The sequence below is a fragment of the Phyllostomus hastatus genome, unplaced genomic scaffold, assembly GCF_019186645.2.
Source record: "Phyllostomus hastatus isolate PE091 unplaced genomic scaffold, TTU_PhHast_1.1 phas_contig_148, whole genome shotgun sequence".
Classification (NCBI taxonomy): Eukaryota; Metazoa; Chordata; class Mammalia; order Chiroptera; family Phyllostomidae; genus Phyllostomus; species Phyllostomus hastatus.
The window spans coordinates 19,119,929-19,143,856 of record NW_025333607.1 but is presented as its reverse complement, the minus strand read 5'-3'; the positions used below and the strand labels follow the sequence as shown (position 1 = coordinate 19,143,856).

The following is a 23,928-nucleotide window of genomic DNA, read 5'->3' as shown; positions in this document are numbered from 1 at the left end:
TTCTACTTGCCGAAAGTGTTATCTTGTCGTTCCCAACCGCTGCAAGACAGCACTTGCATTTTTCAGATGGGAACCAAGAGAAGGGAACTCAGTCATATCCGGGAATTAAAAGTGAAAGTTCATAGCTAAGAAACAAAGAATCCTGGGCAATTTCTTAAGGGGCACCCTACATGCTTTTAAAAATTCACCTTAAAACTCTTTTTTTTTGGCTAATACTTGCCTTAAGCATCTTTCTCACCCTTGAGTGGGGACATGGGTTATACATCCCTCCTTATTCTTCAATAGACCTTTTAGATCTAGACAGGTTATTATTTTCAAGGTAGGCACAGCTGTCTTCCTATCTGGGCTGACGTTAGTTATGGTGGAATAGTGATGCATCTGTGGGGATAGAGCTCCACACATCCCAGTTGCCTCTTAGTGGGAGCTCCAGTGGGTTTTTGTTTGTGTCACCCATCTGTCTGCCACGACATGCAGACATTTCAACACATCTCTTGTTTAACCGATTTGAAAGAACAGAATGACAAATTGTGATCACATGGAGACAGGCCACAATGAGCATGAAAGATTACTCGTGTCATTAGTACATTTTAAACCCATCCTTGACAGCCACTATTTAAAGAAATTGTCTCTGATTTAGAGTAAGAATTGGCAACTCCAATATAAACTGGGGTAACTATGAAAAAGATTTCTTTTACATCAGTGATACCGAGTCAGTAAGATAAGCAAAAGTTTAATCTAGCTTCACATGATTGTTTCATCATAAAAGTGATTCAAATTTGACATGTTTTGCTACCTTTTAGGTATAGATTTGCAGAGGCCCTAGATGAAGATGGAGATTTATTTGCTCAGGACTTGAAACTATACAATTATTACCTGTTCACTGAAAATTTATGTATTACCAAATTTTGGTCTCCTATAATTCCTATAATACTAATTCTGATCATCATTATTCAGAAGGTAATTTCTGATAAGTTTGGACAACATGATTTTTAAAATTATCCCTAATGTATATATGATATTCTGGATATAGCTAATATTAAGTAGTCTCTATATGTCAGACATAGTAATGTCCCATTTAATTGAAAATATGGCTAGTTCTGTTTATATTAAAACACTCTTTAAGAATACAGATGATTTTTTCATATAGGTTAACTTTGATTCTGAAATTCAGTTTTGTATAGCTAAGTTCTTTATCACATTTTGAGTTTGAAGATGATTTGAGCTCTTTTAGAAGTTAAAGTAATATATTGACAAAAGTGGTCCTTGAAAATAGCAAACGTTTTCAAATTGCATGTTGGTAAATAATGGGGAAGCCAGGCACTTATTTTAAGAAAAAGTTTAGACAAGCTGGAATACATTACCAACACCAGCCAGTATAAGGCTAACTACCGTGCAAAAAGATGGGTCATTCCAGCATCTCTGGCAACTGAGGGAGATGCTCTAGGATCCGTGGCTAACGAGTCATTCTCCAATAAGAAACATGCAAAGGTCTGATACCATCAGTGGGTGGTATTTACCTGCCATTTTGCAGAAGGCATTGCAGAATGGCAGGGGAAGACCTACCTACTTGATGTAGGGTTGGTTTGCTTGTTGTTCATCTCCTATTTTTGGCATTTTTAGTTCTTGTGGGTCAATAGCTACCTTCACTCTTTTTGAATGTGGCAGTATGTAAATTATTGAAATAACTATAGACTGGAAGGAATTCCATTCATGAATCTTCTCTAGTTTCACTGTATGCTTTGCCTACCCTCTTTAACACCTCTGTTTGCATGACCAAACCATGAAGGGCTTGCTGGCAGGGACTCTACTGCAGTGACTCCTAAAAAGTTACAGAACAGGCACTGAACCGAAGTCCTTTTTTAAAACTTCGTGGGTTGTCTCATTTTATCTGCTTATACTAGCAAGAGATCATCATTATGTTAACCTGTGAGTAATCTGTCAGTAATTGTTCCTTTTCTCTTTCCTTCTCATATTTTTTAAATGTTTTATTTATTTATTTTTAGAGAGGGAAGGGAGGGAGATAGAGAGCGACATCAATGTGCAGTTTCTGGGGGTCATGGCCTGCAACCCAGGCATGTACCCTGACTGGGAATTGAACCTGCGACACTTTGGTTCGCAGCCCATGCTCAATCCACTGAGCTATGCCAGCCAGGGCCTCCTTCTCATATTTTTTAAAGTAACCGAGTTTCCCTGTTTTGACTTACATTCTGTAGGTGAAGACTGGCCCTAGACATGAGTCTCCCTAGTCATTTCACTGCTAACCCTGTATCCAGAGGGTTTTCCTCGTTACTGATCTTAGCCAGTCAGGCAACACCGTGCCTCTGAATTACAGCTTCGCGTGTTTCCTGTCTTAACGAGGATTTCTGAGTCCTCTGAGGAGGCAGTTCTTTGGAGGGCGCTTCTCTTGCTCGTTCCCGCCAATCCTTCTTGTCCTCCCGTGAAGGGGAAGTTCAGTGCTACCACCCTAGGGTAGCACTGATGGAAAAGCCACGAAGAGAAGGGGAGCCCCGTTTCTCAGTTCTGTCCAGCACATTGGGCGGATCTCCAAGTTCATAGTCACTTGGGTTCTCTTTATATTTTCAACATAAAGCATCTCAGCATTTCAACATATGTGGTCATAGAACAAAATATCTTGGTAAGGTTAAAAGTACACTTATTTGCAATTTATAAGAAAAGCAGTCAGAGACCAATGTTTCAGAAAATATGATTAGATTACAAAATCCAATTTTAAAGGAAAATATGGGGAGTGCTTCAGAAAACTTATTTATAACCACACACAAAGGTAGTACTGACTATCTTTGACTAGCAAAACAGTGAAATGAAAGACAGTTTAAAATCAGGATGAAGATAACCTACATGCAGGAACAGAGTGGAGATGATGGTGACAGATATCTGTCTGGTATAATAAGGTGACTATGGATGGACATAGGAACCTGGTTTTTCTTTTTTTCTTTTTTTTAAGAGAGAGAGAGAGAGAGAGAGAGAGAGAGAGAGAGAGAGAGATTAATGTGCGGTTGCTGGGGGCCATGACTGGGAATCGAACCTGCGATGTCTGGTTCGCAGCCTGCGCTCAATCCACTGAGCTACGCCAGCCAGAGCTGTTTTTTCTTTATTATATTCTGATAATGAAAGTCATTCTAGTTTGTGAGGAGAAGAAAGCATTTCTTGTCGCTAAGACAATTTTGTCACTTGAAAGAAAATTGAAAGAGAATTTGAGGAAGCAATTGATTAAAAAACATACTCAGCAAATCTAGGTAAGCTTAAAGATAATAAAGGTTTGCCTTTGTCTTAATGGACAAAGTCCTCAGTTATAGTTCTGTAAAGCTTTCGAAATGCTCCTGGGTGAATGCCCCTGGGTCTACAGTGGAAGTGTAGTGCTAACCAGCTGTTCTGCAAAGGCAGTGCTGTAAATAAAGGCTTGCTAATATAGTCTAAGAGTAAGGACGAACAGTGAGATGATGTTGAGAAATCTTGGGAATTGGTAGGCAGATTTATATCTATTGATCTATAATACAACCAACACTTACCTTGGAGTTAACCAGGAATAGAAGGTGAGATGAACTATTTAACTAGAAGGTATTTGGGGAAACATAAAGCAGAGTATGTCTTCTGGAGTCATGCAGAGAGGCAATATTACATTTAAGAAACTTTCAAAGGAAGTTCACTAAAATTATTTTAAACTTTTTAAAAGGTCCAGATTATTTAGGGAAAACTTTTAAAATTTCAAACTAAGAATCTTCAAGTTCTTTTTATCCATTTCTCAGGAAAAGAAAATGTCCAAACTTCTTAAAACTAGGAGTGTGTGGTTATAAATATGCTCAATGAATTCCTAAAATTATCTTCTGATCCTGGTTATAGATATCATTTTATTCACAGGATAATAACTCTTGTAATTATTGAATAATTCCCACAGTAATATCATAATTTCTGTAAACCTAGTATAAGCAACATCTGGCGGAGATTTGTGCCTGCTCTTTCCCCAGACTCCAGGGACTAAAACTGATGAATTCACTTATTAGTTTAATAACTTCCGCTTTCTTTTATTGGCTCTCACGATTTTCCTTCATTTTCAATACCTCTAAATTTAGCTGCTTCCTCCAAATGTCCTTCAAGGAACCCTATTCTCCCCTTTCGTCATTGGCCATCTATGTTACAAAGTCTTCTCTCACACAAGGACAGTTAAGGTGATTAACCCAAAGCAAATAAGAAAACAATTTAGAGCATTTAATAATAATTAAAAATTAGTACTCACACGTAGAAGGGTGATTCAAATGTCCATTTATCTGCTTTTGAGACAAACCAGGTAGATAGAACCCTTTTACTACTGAGCATTGAGACTAGTTGCTACTCGTCCAAAGGTCCTTGGGCGCCTGCATCCTTACCTACTGTTTTCCAGCGCTGCCTTCCTTCCTGGTTTGGAACCCTCCAAGGCAATGTTCCAAAGACAGTTTTGGGAGAACTTTTAGGTATCATATTTGGTTATTGTGCATCTCTCTAAAAATACCTTATAAATATGGTAATTTCAAGAGATCCCCAAAATTCACTTACATTTAGCCAGGATTCACATGATTATGTAGTAATAAACTGTCCTTTTAGAAAAACTAATTTCTGAGCAGAAGTGGGAACATGTACCCAAATTGGAAATAGAAGAGGCTGAAATAATTAAAACAATGGTGTTGGGAAAATGGACAGATACGTGCAAAAAAATGAAACTAGACCACCTTCTTACACGATAGACGAATTGTCTCAGAATGGATTAAAAACTTGACTGTTAGACTTGAAACCATAAATATCTTGGGAGAAAACACAGGCAGTAAAATCTTGGACGTTTCTCAAAGCAGTATTTTCTTTCTGATGTGTCACTTCAGGCAAGGGAAACCAAAGGAAAAGAAATAAGCAAATGGTACTGCATCAAATTAAAAGGGTTTTGCACAGCAAAGGAACCCAACAAAATAAAAATTCAACCCATTGAATGGGAGTGCACATTTCCAATGATATATCTGATAAGAAGTTGGTATCCACAATTTATAAAGAACTTATAAAATTCAACACCAAAACAAACAATTTAATTATAGGAATAGGCAAAGGACCTGAGCAGACGCTTCTCCAAAGAGGACATGTGGGTGTCCGGTAGGCGTATGAAAAGATGTCCAATGTTACTAGCCACTAGAGAAATGCAAATTAAAACGGCCATGAGGTATCGCCTCACATCTGTCAGAATGACTGATATCAATAAAATAACAAACAGCAAGTGCTGGCGAAGATGCACAGTAAAGGGAACCCTTGTGCACTGTCAGTGGGAAGGTAGGCCGGTGCAGACACTGTGGGAAACGGGATGGGGTTTCCTCAAAAAATTAAAAATGGACCCAGTGATTCTACCTCTGGGAATGTATCCAGAGGAACCTGACACACTAATTTGAAAGATTACATGCACCCCTGTGTCCACTGCGGTGTCATTTATAATCGCCAAGGTTTGGAAATGGCCCAAGTACCCATCAGTAGATGAGTGGATAAAGAAGCTGTGGTACATTTACACAAGGGAACACCACCATGCCGTAAAAAGAAGGAAATCTTACCTTTTACAAGTGCATGGATGGACCTGGAGATCATTATGTTGAGTGCAACAGGCCAGTCAGAGAAAGACATACACCGTATGATCTCACTCATATGTGGAACCTAATGAACAAACTGAACTAGCAAACGAAATAGAAACAGACTCTTAGATATAGAGAAGAGACAGACAGCTGTCAGAGGGGAGGGGGTCAGAGGGCTGGGTGAAAGAGGTGACCGGATCGAGCAGAACAAAAACCTCCCAGACACTGACAGCAGTATGGCGATGGCCAGAGGGAAGGGGTGGGGGAGGGGATAGAAGAGGGTAAGGAGGGGTAAGTGGTGACGGAAGGAGACTTGAGTTGGGGTGGCGAACACACAGTACAGTATACAGATGATGTGTCATAGAATCATATATCTGAAACCTGTATAACTTTATTAACCAATGCCACTCCAATAAATTTGATGAAAATAAGTTAAAAAATAGAACCTCAATAAATGAACAAATACCTAATACCAGCATCTTGAAGTAGTTCCCTTACACGTCATTTAAGCAAGTCTTTCCATCTTCCCGTGTGTGGAGATTAGGGAATAGGCCCATGAAAGCTCTTTCACACATTTGGTCGAGAAAAGAATGAACCAGTGGACCTGGGTGATTATATATATTAGAAAACTACAGAATTGGAGAATAGGACCTCCAATGTCGTGCAGTGCAGTCTTTTCCTGCTTTTTCTGTAGTGCTCTGTGTCTTACAGAATCCCGTGCTTGAGCAGAATTAGGTTTAATTTTATGATTTGAAATTAAACAGGTATATAATTACATGATTTCATGCCAGTGGGAAATATACTTTGAAAAACTCCTAATGTCCTTGCCACATGCTAGGCACTATTCCTGCTTCTTTACTTAAGGAAATATAACATTTTATGACAATTAAATGTAGCGCATGTGAATATATTTGATCAGAGGAGTAAAAACACGTGTTTAACAAAGAAAAGAAATATTTGTTAGTCACAGGGCGATTATACAATTCCATTATGCATGATCATAATTCTTTGTTTATGGGTGTAAGTAAAATATATTAAAAATGATACAGATGCCACATAAGAAGAACAATATGTAAAAAATATCTATCTTCTTCATCAGAATTGGAAAGTATGAGTTGAAGCATGTGACAATGTTCAATTTATACCAATACTTGATGGGGATCCAGCATCTCTCAACCCCTATTTCAAGCTGTTTCTATTGTATAATGTTATGATGAAGCATTTTTGAAGTGTACCACTTGGAAGACATCCTGTGTTGCTGACAAAGAGGGCATTCTTTAGTCACCACAGTGCAGTGACCCATACGATTGGGACAACTCACATAGCATGTGGGTATTAGTCCTTTTAGTTGTGTGGCGGGTAAGACTGTGAATTTGATGACCTAGGCCGGTCACATTATATTCCTGTTTAGATATTCTTTATCGTTGCAAAATCATTTGTGTGTGCCTCTCATATAGAAGTAGCTGACGATTAAATTATGAATTATAGGGTTATAACTAGAAAGCAAATTAAAGCCATCAATTGCCTTATCCAAACACCAGAGCACTGTGACAGCTACTATAATTAATATATTTTACCTAGTAGTGTGCATTTTGATTGCTCTCTAAAGAGATTTTCCTGACTAAGAAGTTTCACAACCCAAACTTTCTCATTGGTAAAATTTATATATTGTATAATTATGTGATAGAAATAACAATATTCAAAAAATCAGCGAGGAAGGAACGTAGAACTCAGATATGTATAGAATTCTTTCTGTGGCATGTAGACATTGCATCAGCAGCCTCGTGTGAAGTCCCTTTGCTAGGCCACACTGGGATCACACCTCTTGGTACTTTATTTTTGAATGCTCCTAAAATTAATATATATGGTTTCATAGTTTACGCATAACCTGCACTGTCTTAGTTCCTGCGTGCATATGAATTATGCAGGTATGCCTATTTATCGCACGTGTAATAAGAGGAACATGTTTAAATGTTGTAAAGATGCTGGAAGTGATTTAATAATATTCAGTTTAAATAATCAGGAAAGGTGGTTTCTAACTGGATAATGGAAAACAAAGTATCGGGGTGAACATATACCCCTACATCCACTCCCCCCACACATCTGTCCATCCGTTCACTCACTTACAGAGAGACACACACTCACAGGTGTAAAAATATAAGTATGTATGTATGTACGTGTTCTTAAACCCACAGTTTTATTCCATCCCACCTTATCCATGTTATGAAAATAACTCCCTAAATATCTTCAACTCATTTTAAAGCGTTTTTCTAAAATCACTCAACAATAAAATGCACGTAGAATTACATTGCATAACATGACTTATAACATAACTAAACATTTATTATTTATTTGGAATGCATTCCATGTTATAAAACATTTAGCAGAAGAAAAGAATTCTTAGTCACAACCTTCGGCCGTGGCGTCCGGGCTGCACCCTCCACCGTGAGACACGGTGGCGGAGGGCTCACTAGCCTCAAGATGGATTTTCCAGCACACTCAGAAAGACACCGGTGTGAAAGGGATACAGCTTGGGCAAAAAGGCGTCATTTGGGTTTACTTATTTACTTTTGCTGCTGTCCAATCGCAAACCATGGTATTCGATTTGAAAGAAAGAAGGATGAGCCCCCCGAACCCCTCCGTTGCCGGGAAGACCCACGCGGGGCTGACTAACCGCCTGTGTATTTCGTCTAGGTGTTGAGGGGAAGCTAAGAGGATGACGGCCCTAAGTCCCCGGAGGAAGCATGATATGGCGGAGCAGAGCCGGTGCTGACCTGTTCTCTCTGATGGCTCCATGGGAGTGGATAGCCCTGAGTCTGCATTGCTGGGTTTTAGCGGTCGCTGCTGTCTCGGACCAGCATGCCACGAGCCCCTTCGACTGGCTCCTGTCTGATAAGGGACCCTTCCATCGCTCGCAGGAATACACAGATTTTGTGGACAGAAGCCGCCAGGGATTTAGCACACGATACAAGATATACAGGTACGGAGCCGAGGGAACGCCGTGGCGGAGGTCTGCGCCCCGAAGGTGCTGTGTGAGCCAGTTCCTCTAAGGGAAAGCTTCAGGGGGAGAGGGTTCCTGTCGGGGGTATTGTTCACCGTTCGCCACCGTCACGTTTTTGTGTTATGCAAACCTGTTTTTCACAGATGTAACATATTCTAGAACAATGAGGTGACGGTGGCCACTTGGTTTCCCTTTCATGTTCTAGAATGCGCCGCTGCCGTGGAGTAAATTCCAATGAACTTGGAGGTTGAGTTCATCATTGTAAACAGCAAAAATCGTTAAGTGGGTTTTCTCAAATGGTGTTTCCTGTCTATTTGACACCATGCTGTTACCTTCTTTGCGCTTAAATGGGAGTGGTATCTTCTACTGGTCCCTGAAAGTTGAGTCCGTTCATAACTTTTTTAGCCTATTAGGTAACTGTGCATTCAGAAGCAGCGGAAATGGCAGTGGAGTGGAAGTGGATACACGGGGCCTGAAAGCAAAGGCCAGGAAAGAAGAGGGGGGTGAGATATATGGCCTTTAATGTTCTCTGCTCTCCGGTGTTTCATTATAAATCATTACACAAAAGAGATCGTGTATTAAACCCCACAGACCGCCTGCCCCCCGATCTCAGTGAATCCCACAACGAGAGGACCGTACCAGTGGTTGCCTGAGTGGATAAGGCTATGTCGACGTATGCCACAGGGAATGTCTTACCAAAGTTCTGGTTGGCTTGTTTCTTCAGGACAGAAGGGAACACTTTTCAGTGACTGGTTTGGCACGGACGGAGAAGCAACACGGAGATTTGTGTGTGTGCGCCTGCACCTGTGTAAATGCCGTGATGTGTTTTATTTCACGTTGTGCATGTGCACCCGAGGGCACTGCGCCTCCGGTCCGTACGTAGTCTTCTACACAGCACGGTGAGAAGCGCGTCAGTTCTCTCCGCAGTGCGTACTTACAGGAGAGACTGGGGGCGCTGAGCTAGCTCAATCAGGACTCACAGAATTGCTGGTGTGTGTGTGTGTGTGTGTGTGTGTCTGTCTGTGTGTAGGAAATTCCTTAGTCCAGGCAGCCAGAGCCCTGCCACAAGTCTACAAAAAAACTGACTCTAACTGTTTTTTAAAAATGAAATGACTGGTATTAAGTGGATGAAATGCAGTAGGGAATAGCATGTTATGATCCCAGCTCTATTCCGTGGCACGTGTTTGTTGCTTTAGCTGGCTTCCCCGCACGGATTGGGTGAAGGGAACCCCTTGAATTCAAGGTGCAAGAATGTCTTCTAGTGCAGCCCCCTGCGGGAGGGCGCTCAGCAGGGTGTCATCAAACGGGTGCTGAGCATACTTCCGAGAGCTGGTGGCATCTCTGTAGGGAGGTCTGAGGTGTGACCTGCGTGTGATTGTTGGGGTTTGGTTTGTCAGTTGACTGGTTATGAGTTGCCAACGTGGCGCAGCATGCTTTTAGAGGTTCCAGGCTGTGTGAAAGAGAGGCATTAGAATGACTTGGGTCGCCATAGTGAAAAGTAATAAGAAACAACACCTTGTGATTTGTTTTCAAGGTTCATATATTCCCTTTACAATTTGTGGGACTCTTCTCCTAAGGGTCTTCATTAGTCCCATACTTCTCTACTTTCCCATGTCTTTCCCATACCTTTGTGGCCTGATGAACATGTATGGAAGTCGTCTGTTCATGGACAGTGGAATAAGTTGTCCTTGCCTCCAGCCCAGAACAGACTAGTACGTCTTGTGCAACCTTTGAAACATTGCCTCATGATGCTGTTGACCTTGAAGGTTGCTATGAAACGAACACTACAAAGATAATCATGAAGATTCCTTTCATCTTGCCAGTGGGAGATATTTCATTTGTCTAACTAGCATTGTCCAGAATTTCAGAGAATTCTATTTGCCTCTCCATCCAATAGAATGGCTCTGAGATCTTCCTGGAGAAGTTAACTTTATTTTTGACGTACCAGGCAACCTCAAATCCAAGGATTGGAATAGTTTTCCATGGTTTTGTGGGTGCTTTTTTGTTATTTTGTTGTTCTTACTTTTGTTTGTTCATATTTGTCTTCAAAAATAATTGTTAGATACTTTATATTTCACAGAGGTTTTCCCTCTATTGCACAATTTGTGTTTAAGACACATAGATAGAAAACTGATATTTTTCCAATGTAAGCACTAGATTTATCATTTTAAAAGACCACCTAATTTTCAAAAGGGATCAGAGAAATTTTACTAGTGCCTGTTATTACTGTCATAAACTATTCCATGCATGGCATTGCGCTGCCATAGTTTCTGAAAGGCATCAGTTAGGAATGTAAAACACATTAAGCCTGTTAAAATAATTATGTCAAATCTCTTTCATTTGTCTTTCTTCATCTATCTCCTTCTCCAGAATCATATTGTCCTTTTCATCTCAGAGACAGAAGAGCAAGATTATAACTGAACATTAGTAAGATCATTGTAAGGGCTTAAGCAAAAAGAAATGTCATTTTTTTTGAAAGGTGTATTTTTTGGGGTCAACTAACAAGGCTTAGGTATATTTGTACTTTTGAATGAATATGTATTAAGGAGTATTCTTTTAGATTTTTGTCTGAAACCACATTATGACCCAGGAAGTGATTATTTTATGAGCAGATCATGGACTTGTAAACTCTAGGATGAGCTTGCTAACACTTAATTGGTTATTTGGTTAAATATTAAAAGTTGGGTTTTCAGCCATCATTACTTCTCTTAGTTGAAGATGGGAAGTAGAACATAAGCCCATTTAAAGTAAGTGTGCACACTCTTAGGAAACAGACCTTTCTGCAGAAATATTTCCCACTGTGGAGCCTGGACTAGGAGCACACTAGGCCCTTTACTGCACTGGAGTCTCCTGATCAGGGTTATTATGTTGTAGAAACACGCTTAGCAGGACATTCACCAGCAAATGCATTATTTCTTCCAAGCCACGGAAATCCTCATCCTCTTCATAACTTGCAGGAGCTCTGGACGAGGGACTCACATCAGTAACACAAACTTACAGTCACCTCAAACCACAGGTCCCCCTGATGATGGAGCCCTAACCTCTCTCTACACCTCAGAGCATCGCCAGCAAACCAAAGAGTTAATGGGAAAGAGTGGCTGACACTCCCCATTTCTTAGCAAAACCTGGGTATTGGTAGAGCTCTCTTGACATGTTGTAAATACAACAAAACAGTAATGACACCTTTGGGCTGGCAGTGTATGACAGTGTGCCTGTCACCATGTAGGGCGACTGTGCTCAATGAAGGAAGAAAGGAACAAATAAAAGATGACGGAACAAAGAATTGAAGAAGTGTCATTGTGATTGGGTGGAAAGATTCCTTCTCTATAATCCCAACCCCCCCCCCCCCCACGTACACTAGCGTGTACACACAGGCACAATTGGCCTTCTGCCTATGGTATCTGTAAAAAGAAAGGATGGTGAGGAGATAGTACCTTGGAAAGGGAAAGAAATTGGGCAAGATAAGGTAATAATGCAAATCAAAGTGTATCAATAAGAATAAAATCCACATTAATAACCATTACATATAGAATTAAGGATAAAAGTTGTAAATATGGTTATGAAATTGCATGGGAATGTGAAAATCTGATTTTCAGAAGAGATGATATTTAACATGAAAGATAGTGATTAAGTTTATTTAAATCACCTAGGTTTATAAACTCAAACAAGATGAATAAATCTCAAAAAGAAAGGCCAAGCTAAGGATTGAGTGAAACCTTTAAAATATTAAGTAGAGAGGCAAAATTTATATTTATTTAAACTCTGAAAGTAGGGATGGGGGGAAAAGCAATAGTGGTTAATTCATCTGTCTTCATTCTTCTGTTTTTTGCTGAAGTCACATAAATACTTTTAAAAATATCTAAGATTACTCTGTTTTGAATTCTTAAACATAACTTTTATAACTTCTCACTGTTATAAAATTCACTGTTACTTCATTTGTTTCTTATTTCTTATACGTTACAGGGTGGTGTCTATAGTGAGAAGGAAGCTATTTTTCTTAGTTGGTTGATTTTCTATAAATCATTCTGTTAGTTTGCTAGAGCACTTTACAGTGCAGTGATGAATTAAGAAGAGAGTTGTAGGTAGTGACTTTATACATAAATATACTAAATTTTAGTTAAATTCATTTATTCAACAGCTCTGTTCAGTTATGTCTCTAATTTTGAGATTAAGCCATTTAATAAATTTAAACCTATATTTAATTTTAACTCACAATCAAATATACCTATGAATTCGTACTTTATACATTAGTGGACATTGGAAATATTTCAGTCACAAATAAAATAGAAATATTAATTCAAAGGTTTAGGAAATAAAACTTTCAGAAAAGGCAGTTCCTAATGGTGATTGTGTATAACCTTACGATGATAAGTAAAGGACTGCTGTGTAACAACAGAATTTGGAAGTAATAATTTTTAGTCTAACAGTGCACTCATGTTTGTTGCTGTTAAAATGAATATGAACAGGATTTCTAGTCCACAGAATTATTTACAGAAGAGAAAATAACAATTATGATTTTTTTTGGCATTCAAACAAATAATTTATTTGATTATTTTTCTCTCTCTGGTTCCAACTTACCAAGCATTCTAATTCTTCACTGTTATTATCTCTGTGGTTTTTTTCCAAATACAATTACCAAAATTATCAGTATTGTTTCTTTTGTTATCACTGTTGTGGGGCCTCTGGGTTGCTGATATGTTTTTTTTTTAATTGGACACTATTCCAAAAATGCAAAGTTTAAAATTAGAGGGGAAAAAACCCTAAGTGATACCTCTTCACATTTTTTCCACTTTTTTTCTTTTGGGTGTATTGTGTATATTTAAATGAACACTTATAATGAAAAAATAGTCATTTGCACTATACCTCATTGTAAGTAAAGGTTGCAAATGGACATTTGTCCATGGGCCTTGCCTCTCAGTCTCCAGTGATCTGTGTCAATGCACAGATGGTCTACAGCTGTTAGCTGGAAACATTGTACAAAGGATGTTCATATATTTTTAATTTTGCTTTCATCTATTTCTCTAAATATTATAGTGAAAAAGGCACTATGAAAAGTATACTCTTTATTAAATCAACAAACTTAAGAAAATATTAACTGTTTTAGTTTAAGTGTAAAGGCCAAACATTTTGATTATAGGCAAAGGAGAAAATTATACGCTCTTTGGCTACTGTTAAAGAACTGTTAAAGGTCCTCTGAATATTTTAGTGAGAGTCAAAAAACAGAAGGTTTTGTGATATGCGACAGTAGTTCACTTACCTACAGGCTTATGGTTCAGGTACCCGTACCCCATATATACATATATCCTGCTGGCATGGGATTACTTTTTGAATGTCTCCCCTTTTTTTAGTCATCTTCCTCCCTCTTCCACTAAGGTGCCCGCTGCCTGTTCCCTTCCTTTGTCGCAGCTGGGCAGAGGCAAAGAAAGTGGCTTCCCCACTCACTTGCATGTTCTTTTTCTAGCAGACCTTACTCAGCCTGGCTATTTGCTTAAATAGATAATAGCAGTGGCTAATTAAACTAGCGCTCCTGTTAGCTTCACGTCAGCAAAGCTCTGTTGTGCTGTGGCCTTGTGTTCTGTCTTATTTTAAAGAAACACATGACCATTATCCTAACACATAATAGAAAATTAGATTTCAACAAACACCCCCCAGTGAAAACTGATAAGGTATTTGTTCACCAAATGGACTCTCTTGAAGATTAACCATTGTATGAAGAGTAATCTTTGGCAGTCATCACTAACTTCATCCCATGTAAAAATACTTTCCATGCTTATTAAAGGAAACCAAGGGATGATAAATTTCTATGCAGTTATTTTTCTTTAAAGTGAGACTTTTAAAAAATATAATCAAAGATTCTAAGGATTGAAAAGGCCCTTAAGATTCACCTACTCAAGCATAGATATTTAAGTCCTGCTTTCTAATCAGCATTTCTAATATCACGGTCAAGTGATCATCAACCCTTTCTTTAAATGTTCCAGGTAAGTGAGAACTCACCCCATCCCGAGATAACCGAATCCACATGTGTACAGGTATAACTATTAGGAATGCCATCCTGTGAAGAGCTGGAATTTGTGAGCGTGTACCTTCTAGCACCCGTACCCACTCACCTGGTTATTGGTCATTCACATCGGAGCGCTCAGGCCTTCCATTCATCCTCTAGTTTATGGAAATGTTATTTTGGTTCTACCCCAGGCTGTCTGGATGTCAAGGTTGCACTGTCCTCCTGCCAAGAGCACTGTGTGTGTCCGCATCTCGTGTACTGTAATATAAAAACCTGGCTGGCCCATTTGACAAATCTGTCAAGATGACAGTAAGAAGCGGTATCTCTAAAATTGAGAGTTGAACCGAGATCTGAAAAGTAAGCATGAGCTGAAAGACAGACGATCCCACTCAGAGGAGATCGCAGCCACTAATTAGAGAAAGAGCCCGCAAGCCCGGGAGGACCACACACCTGGTGTTCCATGAAGTCAGAAAGACCCAGAGGCTAGATTTTGAGTGCGTTTAATGCCAGAGTGGAGTTCGGGTGTGATTCTAAATACAAGGAGAGTTTGTTCAAGTTTACGATCAGAGGATTGTGGGAGGATCTGGTTTACTTTTTAAAAGATTATTTGGCACTGAGAAGATAATGGATTCGAGAGCCAAGGACAGTAGAAACCAGGATGGCAGCCGGACATTGACAGTGGTCTAGTGAAGAAATGATGCAGATATTCACCAGGGTAGTAATAAGATGAAGTTCAATTTCTCCGCTTTCTCTAGTTCTAATTTGGAACAATATTCCCAACTTCTCAATCCTTCAGGAGCGATCCTGTTAACAAAACATATTCTAAAATATTTGTTAGTCTCTATCGCCTCTTTTGAATAAATGTGATTTGATCATTACCTGTGCTTATTAAATGGTTCCTATAAAGTATGCATTTCTTACAGAAATGAAAAGCAAACATTTGTAAACTGTGTTCACAAATGGACTGACACAACAAGTTGTTTCCTGTTGTAGTCCCAAACAGCAGGTGTGATCATTATTGTGAGTCATTGGTCAATTGCAGTTCATGGAAGGGCCACGCTAAGCCTCAACAATTCCATTCTTTCCCGTCCTCTCATGGCAGATGCAGGAATTGCACAGATACGTTAAAGCAGATGTTGGTTGAGAAGCGCACAAACAGTTCCTGCCCCTGATTAGTCCTACAGAGATGGAAGTTTTAACGGCCCCCTCCATCCCTCCTCTTCGAACAGGCAGTAGAACTGCAAGCAGAGGCAGAGAGCTCTTGTCTCCTTTAGAAGGTGGCAGCCCTGAAACCCCCAGCTCCTTCAGTGTCACATTGGAGACACGAAAAGACGGGACTTCCTGATGACTGTTCGGTCAAAGGGTAATACCTTCAAATCACAGTGTTCAGTTTTTGTGAGTGACGTGCATTCTGAGTCTCGCCAATTTTTGAGTGACCCAGAGGGCGAGCAGACTGTTTTGAATTCACAAATTGCCAGTTCCGTGTTGTGGTTTCCAAAGTCACTCCCTTTGGAAATCGGAGAAATATATCTCCGAATGGCAATTGGACATTCCATCATTGCCAACTGCAGTCAAGTTCCTCGACTTCCGTGTTACGTTTAAGATATAATTTCTGGACTTTAAGTGTGAAAGCTATGTTAAGTGAGACATCATCTGACTTGTAAGTGAATGAGAACTGTAGCAAGATGTGGAGATAAAGGTTCTGTTTGATAGAAATCTGTTGAGATTTGCAGATTTGTGATTTGAATTTTTGATTATGCCCAATGCATCAGTCTTTCTATTTGTGTATGTATTTGTGTATGAATGAACTTGAATGTGCTTTGTTCCTGGGTTTGCCTTTAACCTTGAGTATATATCTCTCAATAGCATTATTTGTTTTTTATTTTATACTAAAAATGAATGCCCAGTAGGGCTCATGGGTTTTTGCGCAAATTATTATTTTTCAATTCTTTCAGCAATGCAGATAAGCTTTTGAGTGACATTTTAGAGGAAAATGAATAATAATGTAGATTAATATTCACTTAATTTGCATTAGACAGAAAAACAATACAGTTATGCAGTAAGAAATTCTTGAAAGAAAATGGTTTACTTGCAAGTTTATGCATATGACTGAATTCATTTTTCTGAATATTTTTTCTCATTGAAAATGAAATCCTCCTCTTTTTCAGTTTAATAATCTAGTAAAATGATTGTTTTTAAGCAAGATATAATAAAATTTCCAAAATTAATTTTTATATGACTTGATCTCTTAAACTTGCATATAAATGAGTGGAACCTATGCACATAGAATATCACATGTACTTTAAATCAATTAATTAAGCAATAGTCACACTGAGTGTATTATTTAAACAAATTTCCATCACAATTCCAGGAATGTTTTTATTTAAAGTTAATAAGTTCATGAGAATTTGTGAATATACTGCCCTTTTAGGAATAGCTACTCAGCCCTGGCTGGCGTAGCTCAGTGGATAGAGCGTGGGCTGTGAGCCAAAGTGTCGCAGGTTCGATTCCCAGTCAGTGCACATGCCTGGGTTGCAGGCCATGACCCCCAGCAACCGCACACTGATGTTTCTCTCTGTCTCCCTCCCTTCCTTCTCTAAAAAATAAATAAATAAAATCTAAAAGAAAATAATAAAAATAGCTACTCAAACTAATGTGCTGAGCTATGGAATAATCCATGTGGTATAAGTTACCTACTTTCTGAGACATTTTAGTAATTACCATGTTACTCTGTAGTTCTGTCAGACATATTGCTCAGGTATAAGTTTTATGAGAAAAAAAATCCTGTAAGGCCATCATCTGAACGGAATCAACGTATTTGATAGTTTATAGCACCATTAATTTGATTTCTTATAAATTATACAGTGAGGTTGAACTGTTTCATTTTATAGATTGGTTTCAAAAGCAGGAACCAAACAAATAAGTTCCTTGCTTCATAAAATTAAATGATGGCTTTTTGTTAATACTTTAGCATGATTCCTTTTAACGGTTGAAGTAGCAAATTCTTGATAAGAGAAAGTCACATATAATACTGAAATATATTACAATTATATAATTTAAATACTAGGTTATGACCTGTTCTCTGCACATGTATTCTTCCTTTCCCAGAAATTGGTACCCTTTGACTTCTATCATCCGGAATAGGCACATTCAGCTGAATTTTTAGACCCTTGTATGAATCTTAGCTCAAGCAAAAATATAGATGGTGATGGCCCGACATTGTAGGACTGAGCCTCACCCCCCATCCTCATATCGTGCTAGTATAACCTTGAACTGCATCTGTTGGGTTCTGACCCTGGGACTCTGCTTTGTGTTTAAGAGTCATTGGCAACCTACGCCGCAGTACCGACACCTAGCTGTCTGCCATGGTTTTCCGTTTGAGTCACGGCATTGATATTTCTTTCTTTCATGATTAAATTCGACTGCTGGGAAAGTAACTAATGAAGAGCCCAAGCGACTGATGAGATGTTTGAGAAGCATTTCTTTCTGTGATTCGCCTGACCTCTGATAAAAGTCAGATCTGAAGTAAACATCTCTATTTGGTGATCAAAGCTGACATGATGAGAAGGGAACACATACTTACTGCCCAGACACAACCGAATGTACCTTCGGGTTCATTTCCTTCTGGTGGTGCTTTTCAGGTGCATCCTTCACACAACCGAGATTCCATGTTTTCGAAAATTGCACTTGTTTCTGAGTTTTATAATATAACATATTTAATTAGGCAACATACTCTCCCATGAGGTATAAGATGGTAGAATGGTAAAAACTGGATGACATTAAAATCACAGGCATATTATACATTTAATGTTCCCATAGCAACACCTCTATTTAAAAAAAATTTGAGGGGAATGGGGGTGTAAAGATGAGATGGGGAATACGTTATTTCTTCTTTCAGAAGTAATTGTGCATATTATCCTCTAGATTCAGATATATATATTTTTATTATATATTTGCAAACTAGAGACTACATATAAACTGTTAGAATCCTCAGATCATATTGTAATATTGAAGAAATACATGCTTCTTCATCTTTGAAACTACATGCTCTACATATCAATGACCAAGCACAGAACTTTTTTGCAATACTGACAACGCATTTAAATTTTTGCTGATTAAAAACAAAATGCCTGGCTTTTCATTATTTATTGGCTTTTCATGAAAGTCAGATTTATTGGCTTCCCGTTGAAATGGATACTGTTAGAGAGGAAGATTTTATTGCCACGATTTTGTTTGAGCCATTTACCTTTCAGAAAGGCATAAATCAACATTGTTTGGACCTAATGGTTATTGATTTGGAAATAATTCTAACAAGTATAGTTCTTTAAGGTCACGCCAAGGTTTTGCCAACTTAGCTGTTATACGACATTCCATGTTGCCTCAGCCTGTTTTCATAGGATCCATTTTATTTTATTGGGCTTCAAGTTCACATTTCCTGAGTGGGGGCGAGAAGGTAGCCCTTTTTCAGAACATGCACCATTGCTTTGTTCAGTATGTTGCTGCTGACTCATAATAGAAGGGATTGCCATTGTAAGTTCAAAATGTAAATTTCTTTGAACAGAGTAATTTGGCACTCACTTTTTTTTTTTCTGTTCTGGCTCTCTGTCAGCTTTCTTCATTGTCAGAGTAAATTGGTTGCTGGAGATGGGAGATGCAAAAGCATTGTTCCCTCATTTTTAAGAGCTGTGTTAAATGCATATTTTAAGACAGTCTCTCTGTATTTGCCAGCATTTATCTGTTGTTTTAAGTCCTTGGTTTCATCTGGAAATTGTGGAGTCATTGCAGTCCCCAAGCATACATCTCTTTTCTCCCCATCTAAAACTTTTTCCCACCGAGTTGCTCATTATTTTCTGTGTCTGTGAATTGCTCCCCAGCACCTCTGATTCACAGTTTGCACCGTGTCATTCTGTCCTTCAGACCATCACCTTGATTTCATTGTTTTAATTTTTTTTCCTTTTCCTTTCTAAGAGATCTTTCTCAGCATTGTCCTCCATGCCTTGCTACGGTTGTTCCAAGTGTCAGTTCTGTTTCCGGCAGCCTCCAGGCTGGTCTGTGTTTCACTACTGCCCCTCTGGCTCCCTGGGAGTCCTCCCTGAGCTCATGCACCGCCCTTTCTTTTAACGACGTCTCTGTTCTCGCTCTGGCTTCTTCATCTCCTGCAGGGGGGTTCCTTTAAAGAGGTTTGCGCGCTTACATACTTCTTTGCATATTATCGGCAGAGGTCCAAAATGTCCTTCAGGTGTTAGAACAGAAGGAAAGACGACTCTCTGAGACTAACATCCCTGGAAGTCAGAATGTTCTTTTCCTTGACCCGTGGTGGTATTTTTCAGAGCTCCCCCATGGTGGTTTTCCCAGGACCTAATAAGCTGTAGTATCTGAAGACTCTGCCGCACTTGCTGGGGCTGGTCCCTTCTGCTGTGACCAGCAGGCAGGTCCTCTGTGGGGCAGAGTTTGCAGACCTGAGTTTCCATCAGGCATTTCTCAGGGGTACACGGTCGGGGTGTTAGACTAAGCCATCTCAGGGTTCCCGACAATCTGAATGAAAAGTCTGTACGAATCCCTAAAATCCCTGTGATAACACGGTTCTAACAAGACTCATCCCCGCTCCCCCCGATGATACTGCTCTTCACACAAAGACTCTGTCTCTCACTTTAGAGTGCCCCTCTGCCGACGGCAGGTGCTTTTATGAGACTTGGTGTCTCCGGAGGGACCTGCAAAGGCCAGGACAGGGACAACGCATGATTTTGACAGCAGACCACAGTAACCGGTCATAATATTTTACACCAGCCTCTCAACTTGGGCTACGTAACAGCACATTCGAGAACATAGTGAAGGAATACAGCAGAGCTTAGGATAAAGGTTAAGACTCAAGAATTTTACCTGTAAACAAGTTATCTTTCATGGAAGGAGGCAGAAGATAATATACTTTTAAATCTGTAATAAGTTGGAGCAAATTCCAAAAATAGATCGCATATGTACCCAGTTTAAAAAGTCATATATGTGACACTCTCACCAATTAAGAAATCAAACATAATGTAAAGTTCAGGATGCAGCATCTGTGAAAGAACAGGTTAGGGTTAACAGTGAAGCTAGATTAACAGAAACTTACTTCGCATTGGTTAAAGTTGGGTTATAGTGATTTAAAATTATAAAATTCTCATAGACAACAAAACTACCATAATAATAATAATAATAATAATAATAATAATAATAATAATAATAAATAAGGCTCACGTCCAGCCCCAATGACAGAAGCTACACATGCGCATACGCTTCCCCCAGCCCACCCCCGGGGGTGGGGCCGTTGAGAAATGTGTGGGAAGGGAAGCCTGACACATTTATTTGTGAATAGGAAAGTATCAAAAAGCAGTATTTCATTCTTTTGTAATAACTTAATCTTGAAAATTGTTCAAATGTGCTGCATTGGATAAAGAAATACAGCACAAAGCATAAGTAAAACTTAAGTTAAAATGACCCTCACGTTTTTTTATTCAATTGCCAGTATGAAAAAGTGTGATAATTCACCCTGGCTGGTATAGCTCAGTGGATTGAGCACGGGCTGTGAACCAAAGTGTCGCAGGTTCGATTCCCAGTCAGGGCACATGCCTGGGTTGCAGGCCACAGCCCCCAGCAACCGCACATTGATGTTCCTCTCTCTCTCTCTTTCTCCCTCCCTTCCCTCTCTAAAAATAAAATAAATAAATCTTAAAAAAAAAGAAAAAGCGTGATAATTCTTGTCATGGTAAGGGTAATTAATCTTCCCGCTGCTGGTCACAATATTTATGGAGGGAAAAATTTGCACTATTATATGAATCCATTTACAATATTTTAAATACCTGATCAATACCCTTTCTCTGACTTGATGCTAAACAGATAAACAAAGATTCAAGTTGGTATAGTAGATCGGGCTGCCTTTGAAAGTCTCGGTTCCAGTCCCAGCACAGAAGTGTGGGGCGATATTTGGCTGTGGCCTGAGATGAAACCTCAGACAAGAAAGGGAAGTGTTCCGCCTCCGGAAATAAGGCGGTAGCCCCCGTCCGAGAGTAGGGAGCATGTTGAGCACTTCGGGACTAGCTCTGGTGTGCTAATGACGCCCCAGAAAGGGCCTGTGTGCCTCAGACCCTGGCCCACAGGCAGCTGGAGCAGACCGAAGCCTAAGGAACTGTCCATTTAAAAAGGGGGCATGCAAAATCAGGGGGCCAGGAACACCCTTTCCCTCCAAACGAGGAAGCTCCAGGAAGCTCCCTGCTGCGTGGGCCGCAACTGGCAGTCAGTCACCTGGGAAAACCAGCCTTTCAAAGGTTGCTTTTCATACAAAACAATAGGCTGAAACAAACTAATAATACCCTAGCATTTTAAGTTTTATAATAGCTACTAGCGTGGACACATGATATATATCAAAGGCAGAATTTTTAACATAGAAAGGCAATTTTAATTCAGCCCAAAATGCAAACCTAAAATAAATGCTTAACACTGAAAATACTTAACACCCGGTTTAGTTTTTTGAATGAGGTTCAAGATTTTAAATCCAGCCCGCCCTCCCCCACCCCAACACCCAACAACGGACTGCCCGTCTTAATTCTGGAAGCCATGCTATTTACAGGGGAAATAAATCAGTCATACGTTCTGGAAATCCTCCAGCAGCTTTGGTGCAGGAAGTTTCTAGTTACCTATCACATCAGAGAATATTCGCAAGGAATTTGCAGCCCGTGTCCTGAATGTGTCATTTTTCACGTTGACATCCCCAAACGCGGCTGTCATTTTTCATGGACGGTAACGCTCATGATTTTTGAAGGCTTAAATAATAACATAAGATCTAATTTTCTATTGTTATTTTCCTGGGGTCTATAGAGCAGCTGAACCTTCTGAAAACGACTTGTATTAATCCAGCAACAAGTAATAGTCTTTCCAAAGTAAAAATATAGTCTCACCTCAGACAGTCGCATACTTCTGTCTGTGTTCCTCGCCTCACGTGGCCCAACCTTCGAGGCCAGCTGAGCTGGACTCTCAGATGTCTTATGCTCACTCCGAAAGTCCAGATTCTTCTCGGAAGTTCCTCCTGGCGTCATTATAGATTGTTTTCCAATGATTGCGTCCCTTTACTTTCTTATGAACTCCCGCCTCAGGAAAACATTAAAACTCCATTTCTCATACAAATTTTGAAAATAAAAATGTAAAAACTACTTAACCACACTTTAAAAATCGTGGGACCATTGCTTGGGGTTGTGATAATCACAGAGTGTGAATACACCCCATGGAATAGAACCACCTCTGAGAACCATGCAGCAAAAGTAGGAAGCTTTATGGAGGAGCAGTTGAGAATATTAGAACTTTTGGAGGTAAAATTTTTTTACAAGGATTATAGGATATGGACACAGTGATTCCAGGCTTCATGGAATATTAATAATTAGGACTTGACTTTTTTGTTGTATGAAGTCTAAACAGAACAGATTGATAGTTATTAACATAATCACATATGTAACTAATTTCAAGAAATGGAGCAGAGATTTGTAACATAGAAAATCATGACTTTTCATAAGTATACTGTTACCACACTTTACTGAGGTCAGAGAATTCCCTTTGGTGTGACATATATACGCATTTCTATAAAAATTGAGTAAAATAATGTATAGATTCATTTCCAAGAGTAGTTTTTGAAAAGATCACATCTTCGACAGTTCATCAGTCACAGACGGACTAAAGAATCTGCTAAAGGCCAAGGCTTCCCTAAAACACTAGTCGCCCTTTATGTCACTTGGAATGACCATAAGAAAACAATCTTGTTCAGGGACCCTCTTTTATTTTTCACAAAACCCTACTCACTGTTGTAATATTCCAGTTGTGCTTCGTACACAAAATACGACATTCATGATTTAAAAAGGTAGGATGATTGTTGGGAATACTTATGAAAAACCTGGTTATTAGCCATGTATGGGATCACAGCCTGAAGGATCTCATTTCTCATCACGGTGAGTGTTGGTGAAAGGTGTGTGCAGTCGTGGGTGGAAAAGCTGTGGCAGGAGACAGTTGGGTCGTTTGTTGGTGCTAAGTGAGAATCAGGCAACTGTTACGCCTGCTAAAGTCAGAGGGCCGGGAACTCACCCCCCTGCGCTCAGGAGGTTTCAGCAAACAGGCCTGTCCTGACCTCTTTCTGGGAACCAGAACACAGGAATCTGGAGCTGGTGGGAGCGCCGCATCCCACTGGAAGCCCCATGTTTTGCTAACACCCTGTGCAGGCTGGCCCAGCTCTAAAATCTCAACTGTTTTTGCTGGGCCTGTGCATGAGACAGCTGAGGTCACCCGGGGGAATGGCAGGGTTCGTGAGTTTCACT

General features: G+C 39.6%; 1 protein-coding gene across 3 annotated transcripts in view; it reads left to right on the top strand.

Moving 5' to 3' along the window:
* BRINP3 (BMP/retinoic acid inducible neural specific 3) overlaps positions 1-23,928 on the top strand; it is a 439,538-nt gene that overhangs the window by 243,022 nt on the left and 172,588 nt on the right. For all 3 annotated transcript variants that reach the window (XM_045859062.1, XM_045859042.1, XM_045859052.1), the window contains one exon: positions 8,289-8,574. In XM_045859062.1, coding sequence (XP_045715018.1) covers positions 8,339-8,574 — 236 coding nt within the window. In that variant the 5' untranslated portion in view covers positions 8,289-8,338. The remainder of the gene's footprint in view (positions 1-8,288; positions 8,575-23,928) is intronic.